The 23,472-nt window shown below is 43.6% G+C and overlaps 1 protein-coding gene across 1 annotated transcript in view; it reads right to left on the bottom strand.

Moving 5' to 3' along the window:
* Positions 1–23,472, bottom strand: part of LOC126260008 (adenylate cyclase type 2-like) — a 516,154-nt gene that overhangs the window by 244,960 nt on the left and 247,722 nt on the right. Inside the window, exon 3 of the mRNA XM_049957168.1 lies at positions 12,853–12,994. Within this exon, the coding sequence (XP_049813125.1) occupies positions 12,853–12,994 (142 nt within the window). The remainder of the gene's footprint in view (positions 1–12,852; positions 12,995–23,472) is intronic.

Below are 23,472 nucleotides of genomic sequence, written 5' to 3'. Positions count from 1 at the left end.
TCAGCGGCTATGTAAATTCTATGTAGGAGGTAGGATGGTCAACAAAATGTATTAGTGTTGCTTGTGTTTAGTGTTGTTACCAGGCCTGGCGGGTTATTCAAGGGACGTGAAGAGTGTCAGACATTGAATGCTCACTGTGAAGGGCACGGAGTTGCCGCGTATCGTGTGAGACAGCGTTATCAGCACCTGACAGAGTTTGAAAGGATACTTCACTGCGGGTTTCCAATCGGCCTTCTGCTCTAATCGCGCAATATGCAGGTTTATGCGACATTGGGATGTGTCATTGGGCCTATATTGGAGTGCATGGGAACGTGAGGTTCCGATCGACCACGCCTGAGCATCAGAAGCGAGAATCGGCATGCTGTGAACCAGGCACCTTGAAATTCCTTCAGATTTGCACCCGCTATCCGAGAACAAGCAGTTGACTTCTTGCAACATCTTTTGTCAGCTCGCTCTATTGGTCTGCGAGTAACAACAGTCAGACTGGGGAATTACCGTCGCATACGTAGGCTCCCGTTAACCCAACACAAACGGCTGTGTTCGGAGTGCTAGCGTGACCGGGAAGTACGGAGTGCTGAAGAATGGCGTCGCACTGGGTTCAGGGGTGAATCGCGATCTGTCACTACCCGCAATGGCCATCGTCGGAGATGCACTGGAATGTCCTGGCGTCATCATGTGGGCAGACATCGTGTATGACCAGGTCGCTGCTGGTATTGATTGACAGAATGCTGGTGGCACAACGGCACGTCAGTGGCATATTGCGTCCTCATGTGTTACCTCTCATACGATAGTATCGTGGTGCCATTTTTCAACAGGACAATCCTCGTCCACACATGGCACATATCTATGAATTGTCTGCATGATGTTGAGGTCCTGCAATGGCCAGCAAAATCGCCAGTTCTGTCCCCTATAGAACACACACTGAAGAGCCAAAGGAACTGGTACGCCTGCCTAATATTGCGTTGGGCCCTCGCAAGCACGCAGAAGTGCCGCAACACGACGTGTCACGGACTCGACTAACGTCTGAAGTAGTGCTGGAGGGAACTGAAACCATGAATCCTGCAGGGCTGTCCATAAATCCATAAGAGTATGAGGGGTGGAGATCTCTTCTGAACGGCATGTTGCAAGCTGTCTCAGATATGCTCAATAATGTTTATGTCTGGGGAGTCTGGTGGCCAGGAACTCAGAAGAATTTTCCTGGAGCCACTCTGAAGCAAATCTGGACATGTGGGGTGTCGAATTGTCCTCCTGGAATTGACCAAGTCCATCGGAAAGCACAATGGACGCGAATGGATGCAGGTGATCAGACAAGATGCTTAAGTACGTGTCACCCGTCAGTGTCGTATCTAGACGTGTCGGGGGTCCCATATCACTCCAACTGCTCACGCCCCACACCCTTACTGAGCCACCACCAGCACGAACAGTCCCCTGCTGACATGCAGTGACCATGGATTCATGAGGTTGTTTCCGTACCCGTACACGTCCATCCGCTGGATACAATTTGAAACGAGACTCGTCCGACCAGGCAAGATATTTCCAGTCATCAACAGCCCAATGTCGGCGTTGACACCCCAGGCGAGGCGTAAAGCTTTGTGTAGTGCAGTCATCAAGGGTACACGAGTGGGCCTTCAGTTCCGAAAGCCCATATCGATGATGTTTCGTTGTATGATTCGCACGCTGACACTTGTTGATGGCCCAGCATTCAAACTTCTGTCACATTGAACGATTTCTTTCAGTCGTCGTTGGTCCCGTTCTTGTAGGATGTTTTTCCGGCCGCAGTGATGTCGGAGATCTGATGTCTTACCGGATTCACGGTACACTCGTGAAATGGTCGTACGGGAAAATTCCCACTTCATCGCTACCTCGGAGGTGCTCTGTCACATCGCTCGTGCAACGAATATAGCACCACGTTTAAACTCACTTAAATCTTGATAATCTTCCATTGTAGCAGCAGTAACCGATCCAACAAATGCGCCAGACACTTGTTGCCTTATATAGCCGTTGCCGACCGAAGCGCCTTATTCTGCCTGTTTACATTTCTCTGTATTTGAATAGCCAAGCCTACACCAGTTTCTTTGGCGCTTCAGTGTATGTCGCATCGTCTCGGAAGTCATCCTTCTCCCTGTGCCAGTATCCATGATATAAAGGACCAGTTATAACGGTTGTGGGTCAGCTTGCCCTCAGGAGAGGATATAATGGATTTGACACACCCGACCCAACCGAAATAGTGTTCACATACAGGCGAGAGAGGAACGCGAACTACAGACGACAGACGACGACGACGGAACGCGAACTAATAAGTGAGCGCATACAGCCAAGTTCTTTGTAAATTTGACTCTAATATGTATTCACTGAAACAACGTCATATATCCTTGCAACCCGTGAAGTTTTACCTTACATCGTCCACTTTCGGGTTTTTCAGTTTTTCTGTCACGCAGTGTATACCTACGACTACATTCTTTGAATCACTCTAATTCCTTGGAACAGGATGTTTTTATTGTACCATACATAAGGTCCCTTCTCGTTCTATACACAGACGGAGAGTGGGAAGAATGACTACACGTATCTCTGCGCAAGCTGTTATTTGAGTATTGTATCTACAAGATAAGGAAAATTAGACGCTTAAAGTAGTAAATGAGTTTTGCTATTTGGGGATCAAAATAACTGATGATGGTCGAAGTAGAGAGGATATAAAATGTAGACTGGCAATGGCAAGGAAGGCCTTTCTGAAGAAGAGAAATTTGTTAACATCGAGTATAGATTTAAGTGTTAGGAAGTCGTTTCTGAAAGTGTTTGTATGGAGTGTAGCCATGTATGGGAGTGAAACATGGACGATAAATAGTTTGGGCAAGAAGAGAATAGAAGCTTTCGAAATGTGGTCTACAGAAGAATTCTGAAGATTAGATGGGTAGATCGCATAACTAATGAGGAGGTACCCAATAAAATTGTGGAGAAGAGGAGTTTGTGGCACAACTTGAGTAGAAGATGGGATCGGTTGGTAGGACATATTCTGAGGCATCAAGAGATCACCAATTTTGGGAGAGGAAGAAGCTTGCACAGGATAGTGTAGCATGGAGAGCTGCATCAAACCAGTCTCAGGACTGAAGACCACAACAACAACATCTAAAAGATCTCTGCGGAATAGTAAGGACAGGGCTGAAGAATATTCTTAGATCTTTGTTATGAAAGACGGTTCCTGAAGTTTTGTAAGCCAACTTATGCGAGATGTAAGACGTCATTTTTCGAGCGTCTGTCACTTAAGGTTATTCAACATTTTTTAAATTACTGAGTTAGTTAAATGTATGACAGATCATTTGAACAATTAGTTTTGGAAATCATGTTGAAATAGTCACTTTAATGGATATGTATACACGACTAGAGTTAACATTAACGAAAACGTTATCTTTTTAGTCTTAGTCACATAACTATACTAAAAACAAGTGCATTTATTGCTTTTTTTTAAATAGAATATTAGTTTTTAAACAGAAATTCGTCCATTTAGTAGGAGGAGTTATCCAGGAGAAATGGTTTCAGGTTAGATTTAGTATTTGCTTTGCTACCTGTCAGAAATTTTATGTTATTGGGCAAATTATCGAAGTTTTTCGTTGCTGCATGATAAACTCCCTTCTTAGTCACTGACAGCAATGTGTAATAAAGGTCATTTCTCCCTCTAGTGTTCCGTGTATGGACCTCACTGTTCTTCTCTAGTTGTGAAGGACTTTTTATGACTAATTTCATTAGCGAATATATGTTTTGTGACGGTGCAATTTTAAAAATGCCTAGCTTCTTGAAGATTTACTACATGACGTCAGCTTGTACTATTTGATGAGTGAATGTATAAATCGAACTCTCTGTCGAGCAGCCCTTCTGGAATCCAAACTGTGAAATACTAAGTAAGCTTTTTCTTCTGAAGTGCGAGACTACTTTTTTGAATATTACGGAAATTGGACGATAACTGTTTTTTGTCACCTTCCATGTGAAGAGGTTTAACAATTACAAATTTTAACCTGTGTCAAAAAATTCCCTTTGCCAGTGATGTGTTGCATATATCACTAAGTACTTTACTTATTATGGAACAGATTTTCAGAATTACATTTGAAATTCCATCAATTCCAAAAGAGATTTTGTTTTTTACAATTTTTATAATTATTTTGAGTAAATGATTTCGGTGGTACTTCTAGTTGCTTAAGGTTTTGTGGAATGGCATTTTTTAATATGTTCTGTTGCTTTTTTAACTGAACCATCTATTCGTATTTTTTCTGCGACATTTACAAAGTGATTCTTAAAAGTATTTTCAACTTGTGAATTATCAGTCACAACGATGTCATTTAGTTTAATTGTTGTGGCATCTTGGACTCTGACTGGCTGCCCTTTCTCCCGTTAGACAACATCCCATATAGTTTTAATCTTGCTATCCGCATTATTAATCTCTGTCGGGACGTTCGTATTTCTTGGCATTTTAATGACTTTCCTTAAAATATTACAGTATTTTATATAGTATGGATGTTACCTCTCGCGAGTTAAACAAGCTTGCGACCATTCGCACCGCCGTCCTGTTTAAACAATCGACGTGCCCTTTTATACGATTGTGTAGTAATGGGCCATAGATGTGTTATCTGGAATCTCTTTCGTGGACAGATTTCGGTTTCTCAGTTTCCTATCAATGAGTCATAGCCCGACATTTGCTTTACCTACAACTGAACATACACAACTGGCCATTAAAATTGCTACACCAAGAAGAAATGCAGATGATAAACGGGTATTCACTGGACAAATGTATTATACTAGAACTGACATGTGATTACATTTTCAAGCAATTTTGGTCCATCGATCCTGAGAAATCAGTACCCAGAACAGCCACCTCTGGCCGTAATAGCGGCCTTTATACCCCTGGGCATTGACTCAAACAGAGCTTGGATGGCGTGTACAGGTACAGCTGCCCATGCAGCTTCAACGCGATCCCACAGTTCATCAAGAGTAGTGACTGGCGTATTGTGACAAGCCAGTTGCTCGGCCATCATTGACCAGACGTTTTCAATTGGTGAGAGATCTGGAGAATGTGCTGGCCAGGGCAGCAGTGGAACATTTTCTGTATCCAGAAAGGCCCGTACAGGACCTGCAACATGAGATTGCGCATTATCCTACTGAAATGCAGGGTTTCGCAGGGACTGAATGAAGGTAGAGCCACGGGTCGTAACACATCTGAAATGTAACGTCCACTGTTCAAAGTGCCGTCAATGCGAACAAGAGGTGACCGAGACGTGTAACCAATGGCATCCCATACCATCACGCCGGGTGATACGCCAGTATGATGATGACGAATACACGGTTCTAATGTGCGTTCACCGCGATGTCGCCAAACACGGATGCGACCATCGTGATGCTGTAAACAGAACATGGATTCATCCGAAAAAAAATGACGTTTTGCCATTCGTGCACCCAGGTTCGTCGTTGAGTACACCATCGCGGGCGCTCCTGTCTGTGATGGAGCATCAAGAGTAACCGCAGCCATGGTCTCCGAGCTGATAGTCCATGCTGTTGCAAACGTCGTCGAACTGTTAGTGCAGATGGTTGTTGTCTTGCAAACGTCCCTATCTGTTGACTCAGGGATCGAGACGTGGCTGCACGATCCGTTACAGCCATGCGAATAAGATGCCTGTCATCTCGACTGCTAGTGATACGAGGCCGTTGGGATCCAGCACGACGTTCCGTATTACCCTCCTGAACCCACCGATTCCATATTCTGCTAACAGTCATTGGATCTCGACCAACGCAAGCAGCAATGTCGCGATACGATAAACCGCAATCGCGATAGTCTACAATCCTACCTTTATCAAAGTCGGAAACGTGATGGTATGCATTTCTACTCCTCAAATGAGGCATGAGAACAGCGTTTCACCAGGCAACGCCGGTCAACTGCTGTTTGTGTATGAGAAATCGGTTGGAAACTTTCCTCATGTCAGCACGTTGTAGGTGTCGCCACCGGCGCCAACCTTGTGTGAATGCTCTGGAAAGCTAATCATTTGCATATCACAGCGTCTTCTTCCTGTCGGTTAAATTTCGCGTCTGTAGCACGTCATCTTCGTGGTGCAGCAATTTTAATGGCCAGTAGTGTCTGTGATCGTTCCACTTCATAATTCTGCGCATCGTTATTAGCAAATATGCTATGCTATCTGATTAACAGTATCCGGACACCCCATTATAATGCGGAATTGACCACTAGATGTCACGAGAGGCAAAGACGCCAGTATAAAAGGAAGCAGGATGTGATGTGTTGTGTTGTGTTGTCATTGGAGAATCGGAGAAGCAGCAACTGCAGACTGGATCGCTCAGAACAGCTCAGTGATTTGCTTTAAGCTAAAAGCTACAGACACATGGTCATTACTCTTGTTGGTCATTTCCGGCCCATCAACAACAGTTAACAATGGTCTGCCTTCTGCCAGCGCTTTTCAGATTTCATCTCCAACATATGCTGGAAAACACCACTATTCTGGAGTAACCACTCGCCCTCGAAAACAGCATAGTCGGCCCAGACCACTACCTATGTAGGAAAGACGAGCTCATTCTCTCCAGGTTCCATCCCAGGATACAGGAAGTACACAACAGCCGAATGACAAGCATAAAGGCGTGGTCAGGAAATGATGTGATCTCTCTTTAATGAGTGCCTTTGCCCCCATCCCCCCCCCCTCCCATCTGAATCAGTTTTACTAAATTAGACTTTGATAGAAACATTATCAAGGTAAGTTGAATTTCATTTGTATTAGATCAGTGTATGTTTTTATAGTGCTTCTTGTCGGCATGTTGAATGTAACATAAAAACATATGAGCTAATTAATCATCAACAACATATTCTCTCACATAAACTAAAACATAATTTTAATTTAATGATTAACAGCCTCAGTTGCACCGTTTGCTTAGAATTTACCTAGGTGTCAGTCGGGATAACCCAACCTTCTTCAGCCGGCCGATGTGGCCGTGCGGTTCTAGGCGCTACAGTCTGGAACCTCGCGACCGCTACGGTCGCAGGTTCGAATCCTGCCTCGGGCATGGATGTGTGTGTTGTCCTTAGGTTAGTTAGATTTAAGTAGTTCTAAGTTCTAGGGGACTGATGACCTCAGATGTTAAGTCCCCTAGTGCTCAGAGCCAGCCAACCTTCTTCAGAATAACAGTAACTACTGTTTGACCAACGTGGACGTCGTCAAGCTAAAACTGAACATCCATAAATTGCCGTCAGACTATAAAACTTATCTGGAACTGCCTCGGCCCCACTTTGCGACCGCGATGCGGCAGCCACGAGTGCTGTACTGGATGTCTGACGACAATTTATGGATTTGTAGTTTTAGCTTGACGATGTCCACCATGGACAAACGGTACTTACTGTTATTCTCAAGAAGGTTGGGTTATCCCGACTGAAACCTAGGTAAATTCTAGTCAAACGGTGCAACTGAGGCTGTTAATTATTAAAATTAATATTTACACAGTTGCTGACAGGTCCGCGAAATGTTGAAGATATTTATAAACTAAAACAGTGTGATGATGCTCAGGCAGTTTTTGGATTTCATGCCTGTAGAAAGCTACAGCTTCAGAAATTAAAATACTGTCAGTACAAGTTTATAATGCGTATATGCGCATAAGAAATTTTCTTCGTGTAAGTACGATATGGAGCGACAAAAGTAAACTTTTGAGGTCACAACAATACGTGCTGTAGGAATTACTTTCCAGCCAAGCCCCTGGATTGGTTCTTTCGTGAAATCAGCAGAATGCCGACGAGCGTTCTCGTCCCGTTGCTACACCTGATGCAGTTTCTTTGCTCGTTTTTCTTGTACGGCGACCGCAAGACGTCTCAGCTGTCAGCAACACACGCCAACTGCGATGGAAATACCTCTGGGATGCAGTTCACAATACCTTGTTTGTCCCTCCAGATGCATAACACTACATTTTGTGGACTCACACTGGCGTCTGATTCAGAGTCGAGCATGCCACTCCTAGCGACTGGTGAGAAAGAAATCCGTAGGTAACTTCTCTTTGTATGTAGTCAACAACGATGATATGCGTGTCTTTGCCTCCCACTCAGTACAGGACTATTCTTCACGCTGTCTCCAGTTCAAACATACGCACATCTCACCACTCGTGTAACACATCGATCTTGAATGTCTCTTCATGGGTAGAAATCAACGGCGATAAGTGCCGAATTCGAATACCGGTTAGGCTTCTCATCTGCGTTTCAGTCATCTCGTTGATGGTGAAAAGTTTCGATATCTAACATTTGATTGTGCATAGTTAACAATCGATTAGGTGCTGGGCTCGAAGCTCCGACCAACACAAAACTTGACGCTACGTCATTGCAAGTTCAGACATGTGACGGGCAGTATATTTAAAATCTTGCGTGGTCAGTTAACAGGGAGAATAGTTGGATAGGAGTCCTGGTCCTGTCAAAAACATTTCGTCATATAAATTCAAGTTGAAAGTTGTTTGTTGAAACATTATTTATTGTAATAAGTTACAAACGTTAAGGACTGTAACATATTGTAACGGGACATCCTCCTCTATTATTACTTTACCTTCTACAGTAGTTGTCGATACCAGTATTATTTTTCGAATTTTGGATAGGTAGGTATTATCTCAGTTGCTTTTCTGAAAACATTCATATAATTTTATACACAGTATGTTATATTTCAAGCTAAAATTTATGAAATGGAATTACTCTATAAAATATTTTTTTTAGATGATGTAATCAATAAGTACCAGTTCCGAATGTACAGTTAAAATTATTTTTTCCAGAAACTTTTTAAATTACGAATTATTTGCACACTTAAAATTTCTATTATTAGTTACGCAATCCTGTACTGTTTACTGCGTTTATTTCTGGATTCAATTATGAAATAATAATCGAAATTGATAATGTAACGAAAAGTCGTAGGAATTCATTTGTTAAGAAAAATTGTAAACTCTTTGGAATATTGTTATTTCCTCAGACACTGAGAGCCATAAGCTTGCTTCTGATGTGATCGGACTTATTTTTGTATGATAGGTGCGAACAATGTAATTTCCGCTTTGATAACGTGAAAAATCAAAATACTGTCACAGATGCTAAAATGTGAGAAAATGAGTGGAAAATATATTTAAGTAAAAAATTCTGCACTCTTCCAATTTATTTAGTTCAAACCAACCGTAGGGACCTGATGTTATATTTTTAGCTTCAAGAATCAGACCCCTAGAAAAGAAGGACTGGAGCCACCTCAACATGACAAGCTAAGTAAACTTGAAAGTTTATTGTAATCTTGGCTCCTCTAAAATCTTCATACAAGCTTGCTTATTAATTACTTGGACTGGGTATTATCTAATGTGGACAATAGATGGAAGAAGGAAGGAGGGGGAGATTACAATCTCTAAGAGCGTGCCCCCTTGATATTTTCATTATCGTGGTATCAATTTGCATCTGGATTGATTGGCATACAGAGCAAAGTTCTATAGTGGTCTGTTGTAGTAATTATTTGGTATAGTCAAACCACTGTGCCGGAAGGAAGTTAGAGAGGTTGCAATACAGTTACTTTCTTGTGGGTTGCATACAAATCAGGCGTAATGTAATTCAGGTCTTTCGGACACTTGTGAGCATGATAGTACATGTAAAATCCCATCGTATAAACAGCTTCTCGTGTTGCACATTTCTTTTCGCGGTTCATCAGATATCGCAGAATGTGCTGGAGCCGTTCAATGTTGATTTTACATAATGTGTGCGAGGTAGCAAGTTACAAATGTGATCGTGTTACATATAAAATAGTTTCTACAGTACACGATAGGCAGTCAAATGGAAACAGTACATCCGCCACAATGGCACCATGAAATGGCTCCCGTCAAAAATAATCACCACCTGTGGTGAAACATTTGTCCCACTGGGAGACGAGGCAATCGATTCCTGTTTCGTAGAACGCGGTCAGCCGCTTACGGATCTATAACCGTACCCAATCTTGCACTTCCACGTCAGGCTGAAACCGACGTCCACACTGGTATGAGAGTCGCTCGATGAAAGATCCGGGCTGTATGGAGGATGCTGCAATGTTTCCAAACCAAATCACTGAAGGATAGTCTTCGTCCTATTGACAGTGTGGGAGCGGGCGTTATTGTGAAACAGTATGGTTCCGTCCGACAACCTGAGGGCAAACGGCAAAGCTGACAGTGTAAACAGTCCACATCTCCCCCGCCAAAGAAATCCAAAGCTGTTCACACAACTTCCGGTAAGGTCATGATGACCTCCTTGTTCGACTATAGGGGCCCTCGAAAGTGGAACCACGATCAATTGAGATCCTTTATTTGCCGTTGACCTCATACAGTAGAAAAGGCTTTTCCAGTGATAGCAAGTTACAGTTGCAATCAAAGTATTAACATTAACGTTCATATTACATGAACAAATTAAGTATCTTATATGCAGCAATGCGCGGCGCCGTGAAGAAACTTTGCAGAAACTGCAACGCGCCATAAAATCAAAACGCCCAGGAATGCCGTTGGTCGGAGACATCCTGTAACACCATAACGCCCTCCCCCACACTGCCAACAGGACGAAGGCTACTCTTCAGCACTTTGGTTGGGAAACGCTGCAGCATCCTCCGTACAGCCCAGATCCTTCACCGTGTGATTTTCACATCTATGGCGACTTGAAGAAAGACCGGTGTGGACGTCACTTTCAGTTGGACAAGGAAGTGCAAGATTGAGTGCGATTGGGGATCCGTCAGCGGCCGACCGATTTCTACGAATCAGGAGTTGTTCGCCTCATCTGGCAATTGAGTAAATATCTTACCGCGTGTGGTGATTACTTTTGAACGGAACCATTACAAGGTCCCGTCATAGCAGGTGTTCGATTTTCATTTGACTGCCTCTTGCATGTGTTTGGCATGGTCCATATGTTTTATAGTGTTGTAGGTTTATTGACCAGAAGCGAAGTTTGTTATGTGGCAGTAGAAAGCCTGTTTTCTGCGATTTGATCAGTATAGGGAAAGAACGTTTCGGAAAGGCTACTGTCCTTTTCCATTTTCTATCAAAGCGCCGGTGTATCGCAGTTGGTCTCCTTGTAGAGGTATTGGTGGCGGGCATTTAAATCTCACAACGGCCGCTGCTCCAACAGTTGAACCGTGGTGCGGCCGGTACGTAGCTGGCAAACTGTTCCCGTTCACCGCTGCACTACGCCGAGTAAACTGGAGCCCCTCCCGTCTTATGGCTTCAAAGGCTGATTGCCAAGCAACATTAAGAGGAAAATCCTTATCTCGGTTAACAAGATTCGTCAACACTCTTATCTGGATTGTTTCCTCAACGATGCTGTCGCAAGCGAATGTGAGAAATCTCACAGCGGGCATACGCAGCTCTGTGTCTCCCTGCGTTGCATAGGAGATATACGCAGCTTAATACTCGGGCAGGATAATAAGTCTCCACAGATTGAGACAGATTAACGGTGAATGTTCGATTTCGAAAAGATATTTGTCGTCTGCTCGACTAATAGCTTCCGGGACAGCACTATTAAGGAGACAATCGAAATACGAGAGCAATAGAATCTTGTATATCGAGATAAGAGGTTTGACCTCAGGGCAGCTTGGTCACCAGTTTTGAAGTATTGAGACGGGATAGGGCAGACATTTGCATCGCCTAGTGCAACGCTGGAGAGCGGGTACGAGTTGCCTGTAAAAAATAAATCAGTAAGCCGGGTATCTGTTAAACTTTTTTGGAGCGGCCCTAGAGAGATTTAAATGCTCTCCGCTTATACCTGCAAAAGAAGATGGACTGAGATACAGCAACACTTCACCAGAAGATGGAAAGAAAGAGTAGCCTTTCACACTGCGATCTTATGCGGGAGGAAACCTGTCAAGATTTTATTGCACCAATGAAGTTGTTCTGTTCGGAAACGTTCGCTAGTGTGTTCCCGTCGTCGGGTGTGTGAATTGGTTTAATCATTTCTCGGATTTTAAGATATGTCGGTTTAGTTTGCGTACTCAGACTGTATAGGAAGAGCAAGCGTAGTAGAGCGTGGAGCCCTTAGCTATTTGGGTGGTGTTAACTACCGATGTAGACTTGCCGGGCTCTATTAGACTATAATAAATTCCGTTTCTTCTAGTTCAAATTTGGAGTCAGGTCCTTTTTTGTGTATACTGTAATCCTGATTTATTTATGAAAGAGATTAGTGGTGCGATAGAATAGAAACGAAACCAAGACGGTGTTGTGATTGTTTGTGATGTTCGTTTTCCAATCCAGCGGTCGGCTCTGAGAGTCTTCCAAAAGAATTTCCATTGCTAAGGGCATTTGTGAGTGAAATATCAGTGGAGGCATTTTTAACCCTGTGTGGTAGATAAAAGCGAAAGTGGTGACCCATATTTAGACTAATTTATGTTGTAGCAGTGCAGGGGTTAATCCTGGACGGCTCAATCCACTAATCAGATCAGCGGGGCAGTAAGTGGCGTAATTTCTATCGCACGGCGCGCATCGTTAAGAGTGTTTGGATTCTGGCTACATGAGCTCTGAGATGGGGCAAAAGGACATCTGAAACGATGTTCGCCACAAGATACCTCGAGACTTCAGACAGCGACTAAAACTGTGTGTGTATGTGTGTGTGTGTGTGTGTGTGTGTGTGTGTGTTTGCGTGCGTATGCGTGTGTGCTTGTGGGTGTGTGCGTGTGCGTTTAGACACGACTGAAATTATGGACGAGGATGTGACTGTGTAGTCAATAATGACTATGTGTCTGGGTGGGTAACAAACTATGCCCCTGTCCTGTCATATTCTAAGAACTTGGCCACTGTAGCGCTTGTTGTTGCTGTCGTAGTTTGGACGATCTGCAGGGTATTGTTAGGACACTGGAGATGTGGACGTACCCTGAGGTGCCTCCAGGACCAGGAGCGCTCATCCAGGCTGATGGGCGTCGCGAAGGAGGAGCGCAGGTCGGGCGGCTTCTGCTCCGCCTGGCTGAGGCTCGTCCTCGTCAGCAGCTCCAGCCCCGCCGCCGACATGGCCCGTCTGTAACACACCAGCGACGACACTCAGCAACTGTGCCACGTGCGACAGTAGACTGTAATACAAGTGTGACTTGTAGTCTCACGCCAGTTTCTCTGGTTCAGTGTCGGAAATACACTGACCCGGCAGAGTAGCCGAGAGCGCTAACGCGCTGCTTCCTGGGCTCGGGTAGACGCGCCGGCCCCGGATCGAACCTGCCCGGCGGATTAACGATGAGGGCCGGTGTACCGGCCAGTCTGGATGTGGTTTTTAGGTGGTTTTCCACATCCCACTAGGTGAATACTGGGCCGGTCCCCACGTTCCGCCTCAGTTACACGGCTCGCTGACATCTGAACACGTTCGCACTAGGTCATGGCTTACACTAGAGGCAGACAGTTGGGGTACACTAATTCCTTCCCAGGGGGTATGGGGCGGTGACAGGAAGGGCATCTGGCCACCCCTTAAAATTAACATGCCACATCCGATTAACCAGCAGACCCCGCCAGTCGAGATTAATGCTTGGAAAGAGAGAGTCGGAAATACAATGTGACAAAAGGCATGGGATAGCGATATGCACATATACAGATGGCGGTAGTATCGCGTACATAAGGTATAAAGGGCAGTGCATTGACGGAGCTGTTATTTGTACGCTGGTGAATCATGTGATAAGGTTTCCGACGTGAGTATGCCCACACGGCGGGAATTAACTGACTTTGGACTCCGAATGGTAGTTGGAGCTAGACGCATGGCTCATTCCATTTCGGAAATCGTTAGCATCAATAGTGTGCCGATAATATCAAATTTCAAGAATTACTTCTCACCACGGACAACACAGTGGCTGACGGCCTTCTCTTAACGACCAAGTGCAGCGGTGTTTGGGTAGAGTTGTCAGTGCTAAGAGACAAGCAACACTGCGGAAAATAACCACAGAAATCAATGTGGGACGTACGATGAGCGTATGCGTTAAGACAACGGGGCAAAATTCGGCGTTAATGGGTTATGGCAGAAGAGACGGACGGGAGTGCCTTTCCTTTCAGCAGAACATTGCCTGCAGCCCCTCTTCTGTGCTCGTGACCATAACAGTTGGACCCTAGACGACTGGAAAACCGTGGCCTGGTCAGATGAGTCCCGACTTCAGTTCGTAAGAGCTGGTGGTAGGATTCGACTATGGCACAGACCCCACGAGACCATGGACTGGTTGATTGATTTAAGGGAGGGGACCAAACAGCGAGGTCATCGGTCCCATCGGATTAGGGTAGGATGGGGAAGGAAGCCTGCCGTGCCCTTTCAGAGGAACTATTCCTGCATTTTCCTGAAGCAATTTAGGGAAATCACGGAAAACCTAAATCAGGATGACCGGACGCGGGTTTCAACTATAGTCCTCCCGAATGCGTGTCGCGTGTGTTAACCACTGCGCCACCTCTCGCTCGGTATCCAAGTAGCCAACAGGGCACTGTGCAAAATGGTGGTGACTCCATAATGGTGTGGTCTTTGTTTACGTCGAATACACTCGGTCCTGTGGTCCAACTGAACCAGTCACTGTCTGGAAATGGTTATGTTTGGCTACTTCGACTGACCGTTTGCAGCCATTCATGGACTTCATGTCTCCAAATAACGACGGATTTTTTATGGATGACAATGAACTATGTCACCTGGCCGCAGTGGCTCGTCGTTGGTTTGAAGAACATTTTGGACAATTCGAGTGAATGATTTGGTCACCCAGAACGCCCGATATGAATCCCACCGAACATTTATGGGACATAATCGAGATGCCAGTACCTGCACAAAATCCTGCATCACTTTCGAAATTATGGACGGCTACTGAGGCAACATGGCTCAATATTTCTGCAGGGGATTCCAACGACTTATTGAGTTGCTGCAGTACGCCGGGCAAAAAGAGGTCCAACACGACACTAGAAGGTATCCGTGGACTTTTTGCCACCTCAGTGTAATTTCCACGCATAAACTATCACCTACCTCTTTAAAAGAGCACAATATCCGTTTTGGAGCGTTGTAGATGATGTGGAACTATTAACAGGAGGTCATTTCTAGCTCTACCGCTGACGTAAATCGTAGCAGTGCAGTGGTGTCCATATGCCCCTCGGTTGTATGGAATCATTGTAGTAAGAGCAATGGGCGTGGAGCCGCACAATGCGTCAACACGTATCAAAACATGGACATAATAACAAAAATGGATATAAAATCGTGCAAAACTGCGTTCTTTCTTAGAATCTTTGGATCGCTGATTAGGAATCCGATGTTGGAACTACAAAATTCATAATGGGGATCCACTTTGGATCAAAAATTATTAATTTGGAGAAATCGTGTAAAACTTAAAGTGTAAAGTATTGTGAGATCCCTGATAACGAGTTAGAGGTCGAAATTGCAGTACTGAACTACTTTATATGGTTTTTACATTTTTCAGTCGAAATCATAGTCACATTCGTCGCTTGTGACAACATTGCTTTCAGAAAAGTGGCTGTCAGGTTTTACACTGGGAGATGGTCCGAAAAGCAGATGCCATCTATCGTCTTCAAGTGTCATTTTCTGGTCTCTCGAAATGAATGGAGCCGAAGATGCCAGAAGCCAGTGGAATACGACATGCATCGTTTTCTCGCGGGAATATTTGGGTGTAAAATCTTTTCGGTAACGGCGGGTTTCCTTGTAACTAGTTTCCTGCGCATCTTGAAGTAGCCGACCAATCGGCAACGGAACAGCTTCAATTATGGCCTACCCATGCATCAAATCTATGTGGACTGATGTCGGCATCGGACATTACTGCAGAATATTGTATATTTTTTCAGAGTTCTGAAGTTCTCCGTACAAAATTTGAATGCCTCCAGAAAAAAATACTAGGCGTAATTTTAATTTTAGTAAAAAAAATGCCAATTTGCGAAAAAACGTATGATTATAGCTCCGTATAAATCCCCAAGAACTGTGCGGAAAACCTGAATGACATTTTTTTGGAGAGATAGTAGTTTATAAGACAGTTGCAATAATGAGAGACCCATTTTCACCTTGTGGCAGCGGAAAAATGTCCTTCCACTAAAAACGTACAAATATGTACACGAAAATAAATTTGAACTCGTTAATTATACACTGAAACGCGAAAGAAACTGGTATAGGCATGCTTATTCAAATGCAGAGATATGTAAATAGGCAGAAAAGGGCGCTGTGGTCGGCAACGCCTATATAAGACAACAAGTGTCTGCCGCAGTTGTTAGATCGGTTATTGCTGCTACAATGGCAGGTTATCAAGATTTAAGTGAGTTTGAACGTGGTGTTATAGTCGGCGCATAAGCGATGGGACACAGCACCTCCAAGGTAGCTATGGCGTGGGGATTCTCCCGTACGACTATTTCCCGAGTGTGCCGTGAATATCAGGAATCCGGTAGAACATTAAATCTCCGACAACGCTGCGGCCTGAAAAAATCCTGCAAGACTGGGACCAACGACAATTGAAGAGACTCGTTCAACGTGACAGAAGTGCAACCCTTCTGCAATTTGCTGCAGATTTCAATACGAGGACAACGTCAGCGCGCAAACCATTCAACGGAACATCATCGAATGGGCTTTCGGAGCCGAATGCCTACTCGTGTACACTTTATGACTGCACTACACAAAGCTTTACGCCTCACCTGGGCCCTCAACACTGACATTGGAGTGTTGATGACTGGAAACGTGTTGCCGGGTCGGACGAGCCTTGTTTCAAATTGTATCGAGCAGATGGACGTGTACGGGTGTGGAGACAACCTCATGAATCCATGGATCCTGCATGTCAGCATGGTATTGTTCAAGCTGGTGGAGGCTCTGTAATGGTGTGGGGCATGTGCCTTTGCAGTGATATGAGAGCCGTGATGCGTCTACACACGACTCTGTCAGGTGATACGTGCGAAAGCATAATGTCTCATCACCTGTATCCTTTGATGTCCATTGTGCATTCCGACGGACTTTGGCAATTCCAGCAGGACAATGCGACATCCCCACACGTCCAGAATGGCTCCAGAAACACTCTTCTGAACTTAAACACCACCGCTGGCCACCAGACTCCCCACAATGAATATTATTGAGGATATCTGGGATGCCTTGCAACGTTTTGTTCTCCACTCCCTCGTACTATGAAGGATGTATGTACAGCCCTGCAGGATTCATTGTGTCATTAGTCGAGTGCATGCTACGTCGTGCTGCGGCATTTCGGCGTGCTCGCGGGGGTCCTACACGTTATTATGCAGGTGTACGAGTTTATTTGGCTCCTCATTGTATTATTAAGGTTGTAGCGGAGCCAATTATAAAAGTGGAGCCACGTAGAGGAAATTTTGTAGACAACTATTTCGAACAATATCGATAGTAGTTTAAAGCCGATATACATTATTACACCTGTTAAAAATGTCATAAACATACCTTCTGGAGTGTTACCCTTGTTATTTTATCCCCGTAACCAGGCAGAATCGCTGTCATATATTTATTAAACACGCCACAACAATATCTGAGAAATGTGTCGTCGTCCGATTCCCTGTTTAGCGCCAGCTGTCACGGCACGTATCATATGAACTGGAGACTGGAATGACACCGCAGCATCGGGCAAGTATGCACAAGTGCAATCTACACAAGATTTCGCGGTAGTAAATTCGGAACGGGTACCCTTTTTTTCCTATTCTTTTCAGGTTTTGAAGCGAGTTGGCCCCCTTTGAGGCAGAAAACAACAATTGTGTTCGGACGTGCTAAAGATCACTCCGCGAATAAAATTCCTCTATTTGTTCATTTATCGACGTGTATTGTCCAACGTGTGTACAGGGATATCGTATCACTCAAGCCACGTAAAATGACGTAACAGCAATGGCTATAAACGGAATTTACCCGTCAGAGACCGAGGACGAGTGTCACGCCTTGTCAACAACAAACGTTTTCAAATACGACGGGAATTTCTGCTCTCAGAGAATTCCGAGCGAACTGCATGACACTGAGAGTCGGGCACCTCGCTAAAGGTCATTACACATCGCGGCACACAAAGCTGCTCGTCTTCAGTAGGACAAAGAGCACAGAAACCAAGCAGTAATTTATTAGAGGCGGTTGTGTGGCCCGACGAATCAATACTTTCAAATGGTAGAGTGTGTTGAGAACATTGGTGGTCGAGTGAGCTACTTAACCCGTAGAAGGTCTAGTTTAGGCCAGAAGTGATTGTGTTATGTTTCTGGGTTCCCATTCGTACTATGACTCGGGCCTTGCAAAGCAAGAATTACGTAGGTGAGTTGTTTGGCCGCGAGTTGTTTGTACAGCTGAACACTAAATTAGAAAAGCGACTGGTACAGCACTGCACAGGCTACGAAGGAATGCAGCGATTCGCCAGAAACAGGTAAAACCCAGTACAGGGAACTTGGACGATAGTTTCTCTCTTAGCCAAAGACCAGAGGATGAACCAGAAATGGCGAAGTATAAGACAGTCTGAAATATGGTTTCTTACAGCTCTTAGAAATTCTATAGTAGATCACATTTACGTAATAAAGCAACCCTGAATACATCTGCGAGCTCAGAAAAATGACATGCATGCAATGAAACTATAATATTTTTAATAACTTAAACACTTCAGAAGATAATATTTTATAGTCATTAAATATTGTTGCAATGAACATTCGAATTAACAGCTTTTAAATGCCTCGTGAGATTTCACCAAATGATATCTCAGATGATAGCATTGCACTATGGCTATCATCCCTGAAAGCCGTGTATCTGTAACCATTTTATTTATTGATTTAACACATTTCTATATCTTTTTCACTAAGCAAATGGTTGTCAGAATATCGTATCCCCTAGTAACTGAATGCAGCCTGAATACCAATTGTCATACATGTGAACATATTTAAGGATTATGGTACTACAGGGTGGTTCAAAAGTCCGGAAACACCTCCGTAAAGTCCAAACGGAGTAGCAAACAGTAAAACGAAATCCCTACACGTGAGAAAGTGGTTGAGGAAAAACTTATACCTATGTCACCAATATGGCAAAAATGGTTCAAATGGCTCTGAGCACTATGGGACTTAATTTCTGAGGTCGCTCGGCTCCAGACTGTAGCGCCTAGAACCACACAGCCACTCCGGCCGGCTATTAAGTTATAACCAGTTATGTGTGGCAGCAGGGATATGCTCAGTGGCGTGAGTGTTACATACCGAAAACGAATCAAATGGAGTTTTAAACGATGTGAAGTACAAACACCCTGCCTGACTTGTTAATATGTTTAAATGTTAGGTAATATTTGCTCATGCCCTCGGTTTAACCGTTGTTTCCTCATTTACAGGTTACGAAAATGTCATTATCGCAAGAAGATCACATCGAAATCATCTTGATGTCAGGAGAACGAAGCACACGGATCATTGCTGAGGATTTCAACAGTCGCCACCCGACTAGACAACCCATTTCTCACAGTGCAGTTGCCAAAATTTTGTCCGAATTTCGGGCACAGGTCCCGTCGCAGATAAACCGAAAGTTGGAAGACCAAAATCCGCCACCAATGAAGCAACAACATTGACCGCCACCTATGAAGCAACAAGAGTAAGCGTGCTGGCATCATTTAGCGAGAGTCCGCAATGGAGCAATCGTCGCCTGTCGCAAGAAAGTGGGGTTAGGCGTACCTCAGTTCTGCGAATTTTACCGCAGGACGAATGGCACGCACACTAAATTCATCTGAATGAGGATGACCCAGACCGTCGAGTGCTATTCACGGAAGGGTGAGGCAACAACTGCAGATAAACTCTCGTTTTGCCTGTCAGGTGCTGTTCAGTGATGAAGCCAATTTCTTCATCAATGGTGAGGTGAACAAGCAGAATCACAGATATTGGTCGGACGCAAATTCGCACTGGATTGGCGCATCTAAAACGGTCGGCTCCCAAAAAGTGATCGTCTGGTGTAGTGTGTGGCCTACCCAAGTGGTGGGGCAGCTTTTATTGAAGGTTCATTAACAGCCAATGGTTATCTGAGGTTGTTGGATGAAGAGGTGTTTCCTTCGCTGTTAACGGAGGACGGAATATTTCTGGAATTCTTCCAGCTCGATGGAGCCCCGCAGCATTGTGGACGCAGTGTGCGTGGGTACCTGGAAGTGCTGTTCCTCCAAAAGTGGATTGGCCATCGGTGTGAAGCGGAGTGGCCACCACGTTCACAAGATTTAACTCTTTTGGATTTTTACTTGTGGGGTCATGTCAGAGCACTGGTTTATACCGTAAAAGTACGGTATCTTGTTCATCTTAAGCAGCTCGCTGTTGACGCGTGCAATCAAATTCAGCCGGGTGCGTTAGTCAAAGTTCATCAGGACTGGGTTCGGAGGATAGCATTAACACTGACGTAATGGACAGCATATCGAACCGTTGTTATGACTGTTGGTGTTCTCTCGGGAGTGTGTATTGTCGGCTTAATGCCTTTTCGTTATGTAACACTCACACTGCAGCCACACATGATTGGTTATAACTCTAGAATGAGTAAAGCTATGTTCAAAATAACGACATCAGCGTTTTTGGCTTGAAAATCTCTAGCTGTCTGACGTATAATATGACCCCGTTCCCATTGGAAATTTCTGAGTTGAATCCAAAATGGTTAATTTCAAGGTGGCCGCCATGTTAGTGGCATAGGCTAAAAGTGTTTCCCCCATCCCTTCTTCACGTGTAAGGACTTTGTTTTACTGTTTGCTACTTCGTTTGAATTTTATGAGGGTGCTTACGTACTTTTGCAACATCCTCTATTTTTGCCAATTGAGTTATTTAAATATGATTACACTTTTGACATGTTCCACATCCACGAGGATCTCCTCAGCACGGATCTATGGAACGAAAAACTAATCTAATCTAATCTAATCTCGATATAAAAAAAACAGTGCAATTTAAAAGTGGTTAGTCACATGTGTTAATTGCCAGCAGTATTGAAAAAGAGTACCAAAAGACGCTTTGGTCAAGCATATACTGTTTAAACGATATTTAACGTCATTTTGTTGTCATTTAATATGAGCGCACTTGTGCAAAAAACGCTAGCTTATTGATTTGTAAACAAACTTTTATTTATATTTACTGCGCATGGTCTGAGTGTGACAATATTTATAACATTTATTTAATTAAATATTGTTGTAATATATAAGTTTCGTACGGAAAGTGGTGAAATTGAGTCAGAATCATGTATGTAGAACATAAGAACGATGTATTTTTGGTGAGGATGGCCTTCAGCCATTGAGAGTTGGGCAATGGTGGAACACTGCTTGAGTCGAGTGTAGACAGATATACTTTTTGAGTTGTGTGCTCAAGGGAGCGATTCGGGACTCTGAGGTCTGGTAAAAGGCAAATCTGTGGTAACGCTGGTTATAATAATAAATGCAGAAATGGAAATAAAAAAAATTTGAAAATACCGCTGAAAGGACGAATATTTTTCATCGATAGACAAGATAAAAGAAAATTCGCAAACGACGCTTCGCGCAATCCAACAAGAGGCGTACCAAGACTGCTTCCAGAAGTGGAAACGCGTTGGGGGCGGTGTACTAATTGTGGAGGAAAGTATTTCGAAAGAGACCATGCGTTATAACTAAAAGATAAGCGTGGAAAAAATTTTGTGGACAAAGTTCCGTCTTTTTTTTGAACAGATCTCGTATTTAGCTCGGGAATTATGCTACCATTCTCATAAAGCTCTAAACACAGCTTTATTGAATTTTATAAGTTTATCTTGCCGTCTCTATCGTAGGACCATTTATCTCCTCGAGTAAACATTATTCAGTGTAATCCTCTTGTGTCATCTACATCAGTTACAGACGTTAGAATCAAACTTTTTTTATTAATTATTCATTTATCTTTTATTTAATATTTCTGTTTATTTCATTAATTCTCAATCTAGTCAACGAGTAGACTATTTCATTGCGGGATCACAGCTACAAACTACTATTTGTAGCGAGTTAGCTGCTGGGCATGAAAGCAGACGCGCGCGGGTACGTCGTTATCGGGCTATTCTTTTTAAAAGGAGTCGTGCACAGCCCAGTATCAGATATCAAGGACCAGTTACAAAAGTTGTGGGCCACCTTGCTATAATGGCTTTATGACGCCATTCTCAGTCGAACCAATGCATGCATCAAGTCCACTGTAGGGTAGGGAGTCGGGAGACGGGATGCAATGCCACACTGTTAAGTGATCTCGTACTGCGAAATTCTCTGTATATCTGACTCGATTTTGCAGTCACCCCCACAACACCACATCCTCTCTTAACCCCTGAAGGGCGAACAGACTGGCTGGGATGGTGTACCTAGAAGTTAGCTTTAGGGAATACGGAAATTCTTTGTCGGCAGCAGAACTCCCCTTCGTTCACTACCTGCATTGTATTTAATTGCTTACACAGCTTAACATTTCAGGTGTGATTTTCCCAGTATATCCGTTACATATCTCAGTAATAAAGGAAACGCAGACGACTTCGTCATCTAAGGGAAAATGTCATGTCACGAAAATTTGTGAAGGGGGACTGTAAAAGAGGGTACTTACTTACTTTGGTATTCGTATTTAATGAAGACGTCCACATTTTCCCTTAGTAACTGCTCAACAGTAATCAAGACAATTAAATCATTCGGTACCTGAAGGAAGGAAACAGTTTTGATAAAATTATTATGGCCATTAAAATATCTTTTGTTATTTAACAAAGAATTTCGACTTAATACTGAATTGCTAAACAGATTCCAGCATTAAGAAATTGCGATAAGACATACCACTGGTTTCGCTCTTATTTACGTAATCAGAACAGAAGTTGAAAAATAAAGCAAATAATCACTTTCTAATCCCCTACGTCATATTTTGTGGGACACACTGCAAATGACTTAAGTACCAGCAAAAACTTTATAATATTTGCGATAAAAGCTAATTAGCCGCAAGTCGACGAAGAGTGGAGTATGGAGCATCAACTACAACACCCTGCTCCTTAGTGAACTCAACGTAGGCCCATAAGTCGTACTTCGTTTCATAAACGCGAGTCATTGTGCTACCTCTAGCACGCCAAGTTTCCTCGCTGAACGATGATGCATGTGTAGCAGATAAGAGTACTCGAAGGTTATCTCCCTCGCTACTGAGGTAACAACGTCTGATGGTCTCTCAAGAATATGGAAAGTGTTGCCATGTGCCGTACTTCCACACAAAAAAGCCTTATCAGTTATATTATAACAAACGAATAACCTCTAATTTAGTTTTCATATGTTATGCAGGGTGCCTCAGGTAGAATGACGAATATTCAGGGATATGACAGGAAGGTACAATCTAAGCAAAAAGTCTAGTAAACACGGGATCTAAAATGCATACATTAAGAACTACGAGCACTTCTTTATCTTCGATTGCATGAAACAAATTTATTCTATTGTGAGCTTTTTGATTTCCATATTTTGGGAGATGGTAGTGTGGAACAAAACAACAAAAAAAAGTCCACTAAACATAGGCTCTAAAGTGCGTACCTTATGAACTACGAACACTTGGTCATCTTCGTTACCGTGAAATAAATCTCTAATA

This window comes from Schistocerca nitens, chromosome 5 (assembly GCF_023898315.1).
Source record: "Schistocerca nitens isolate TAMUIC-IGC-003100 chromosome 5, iqSchNite1.1, whole genome shotgun sequence".
Lineage (NCBI taxonomy): Eukaryota > Metazoa > Arthropoda > Insecta > Orthoptera > Acrididae > Schistocerca > Schistocerca nitens.
Note: the sequence above shows the minus strand (reverse complement) of the source record. Positions and strands in the feature narration are given on the sequence as shown.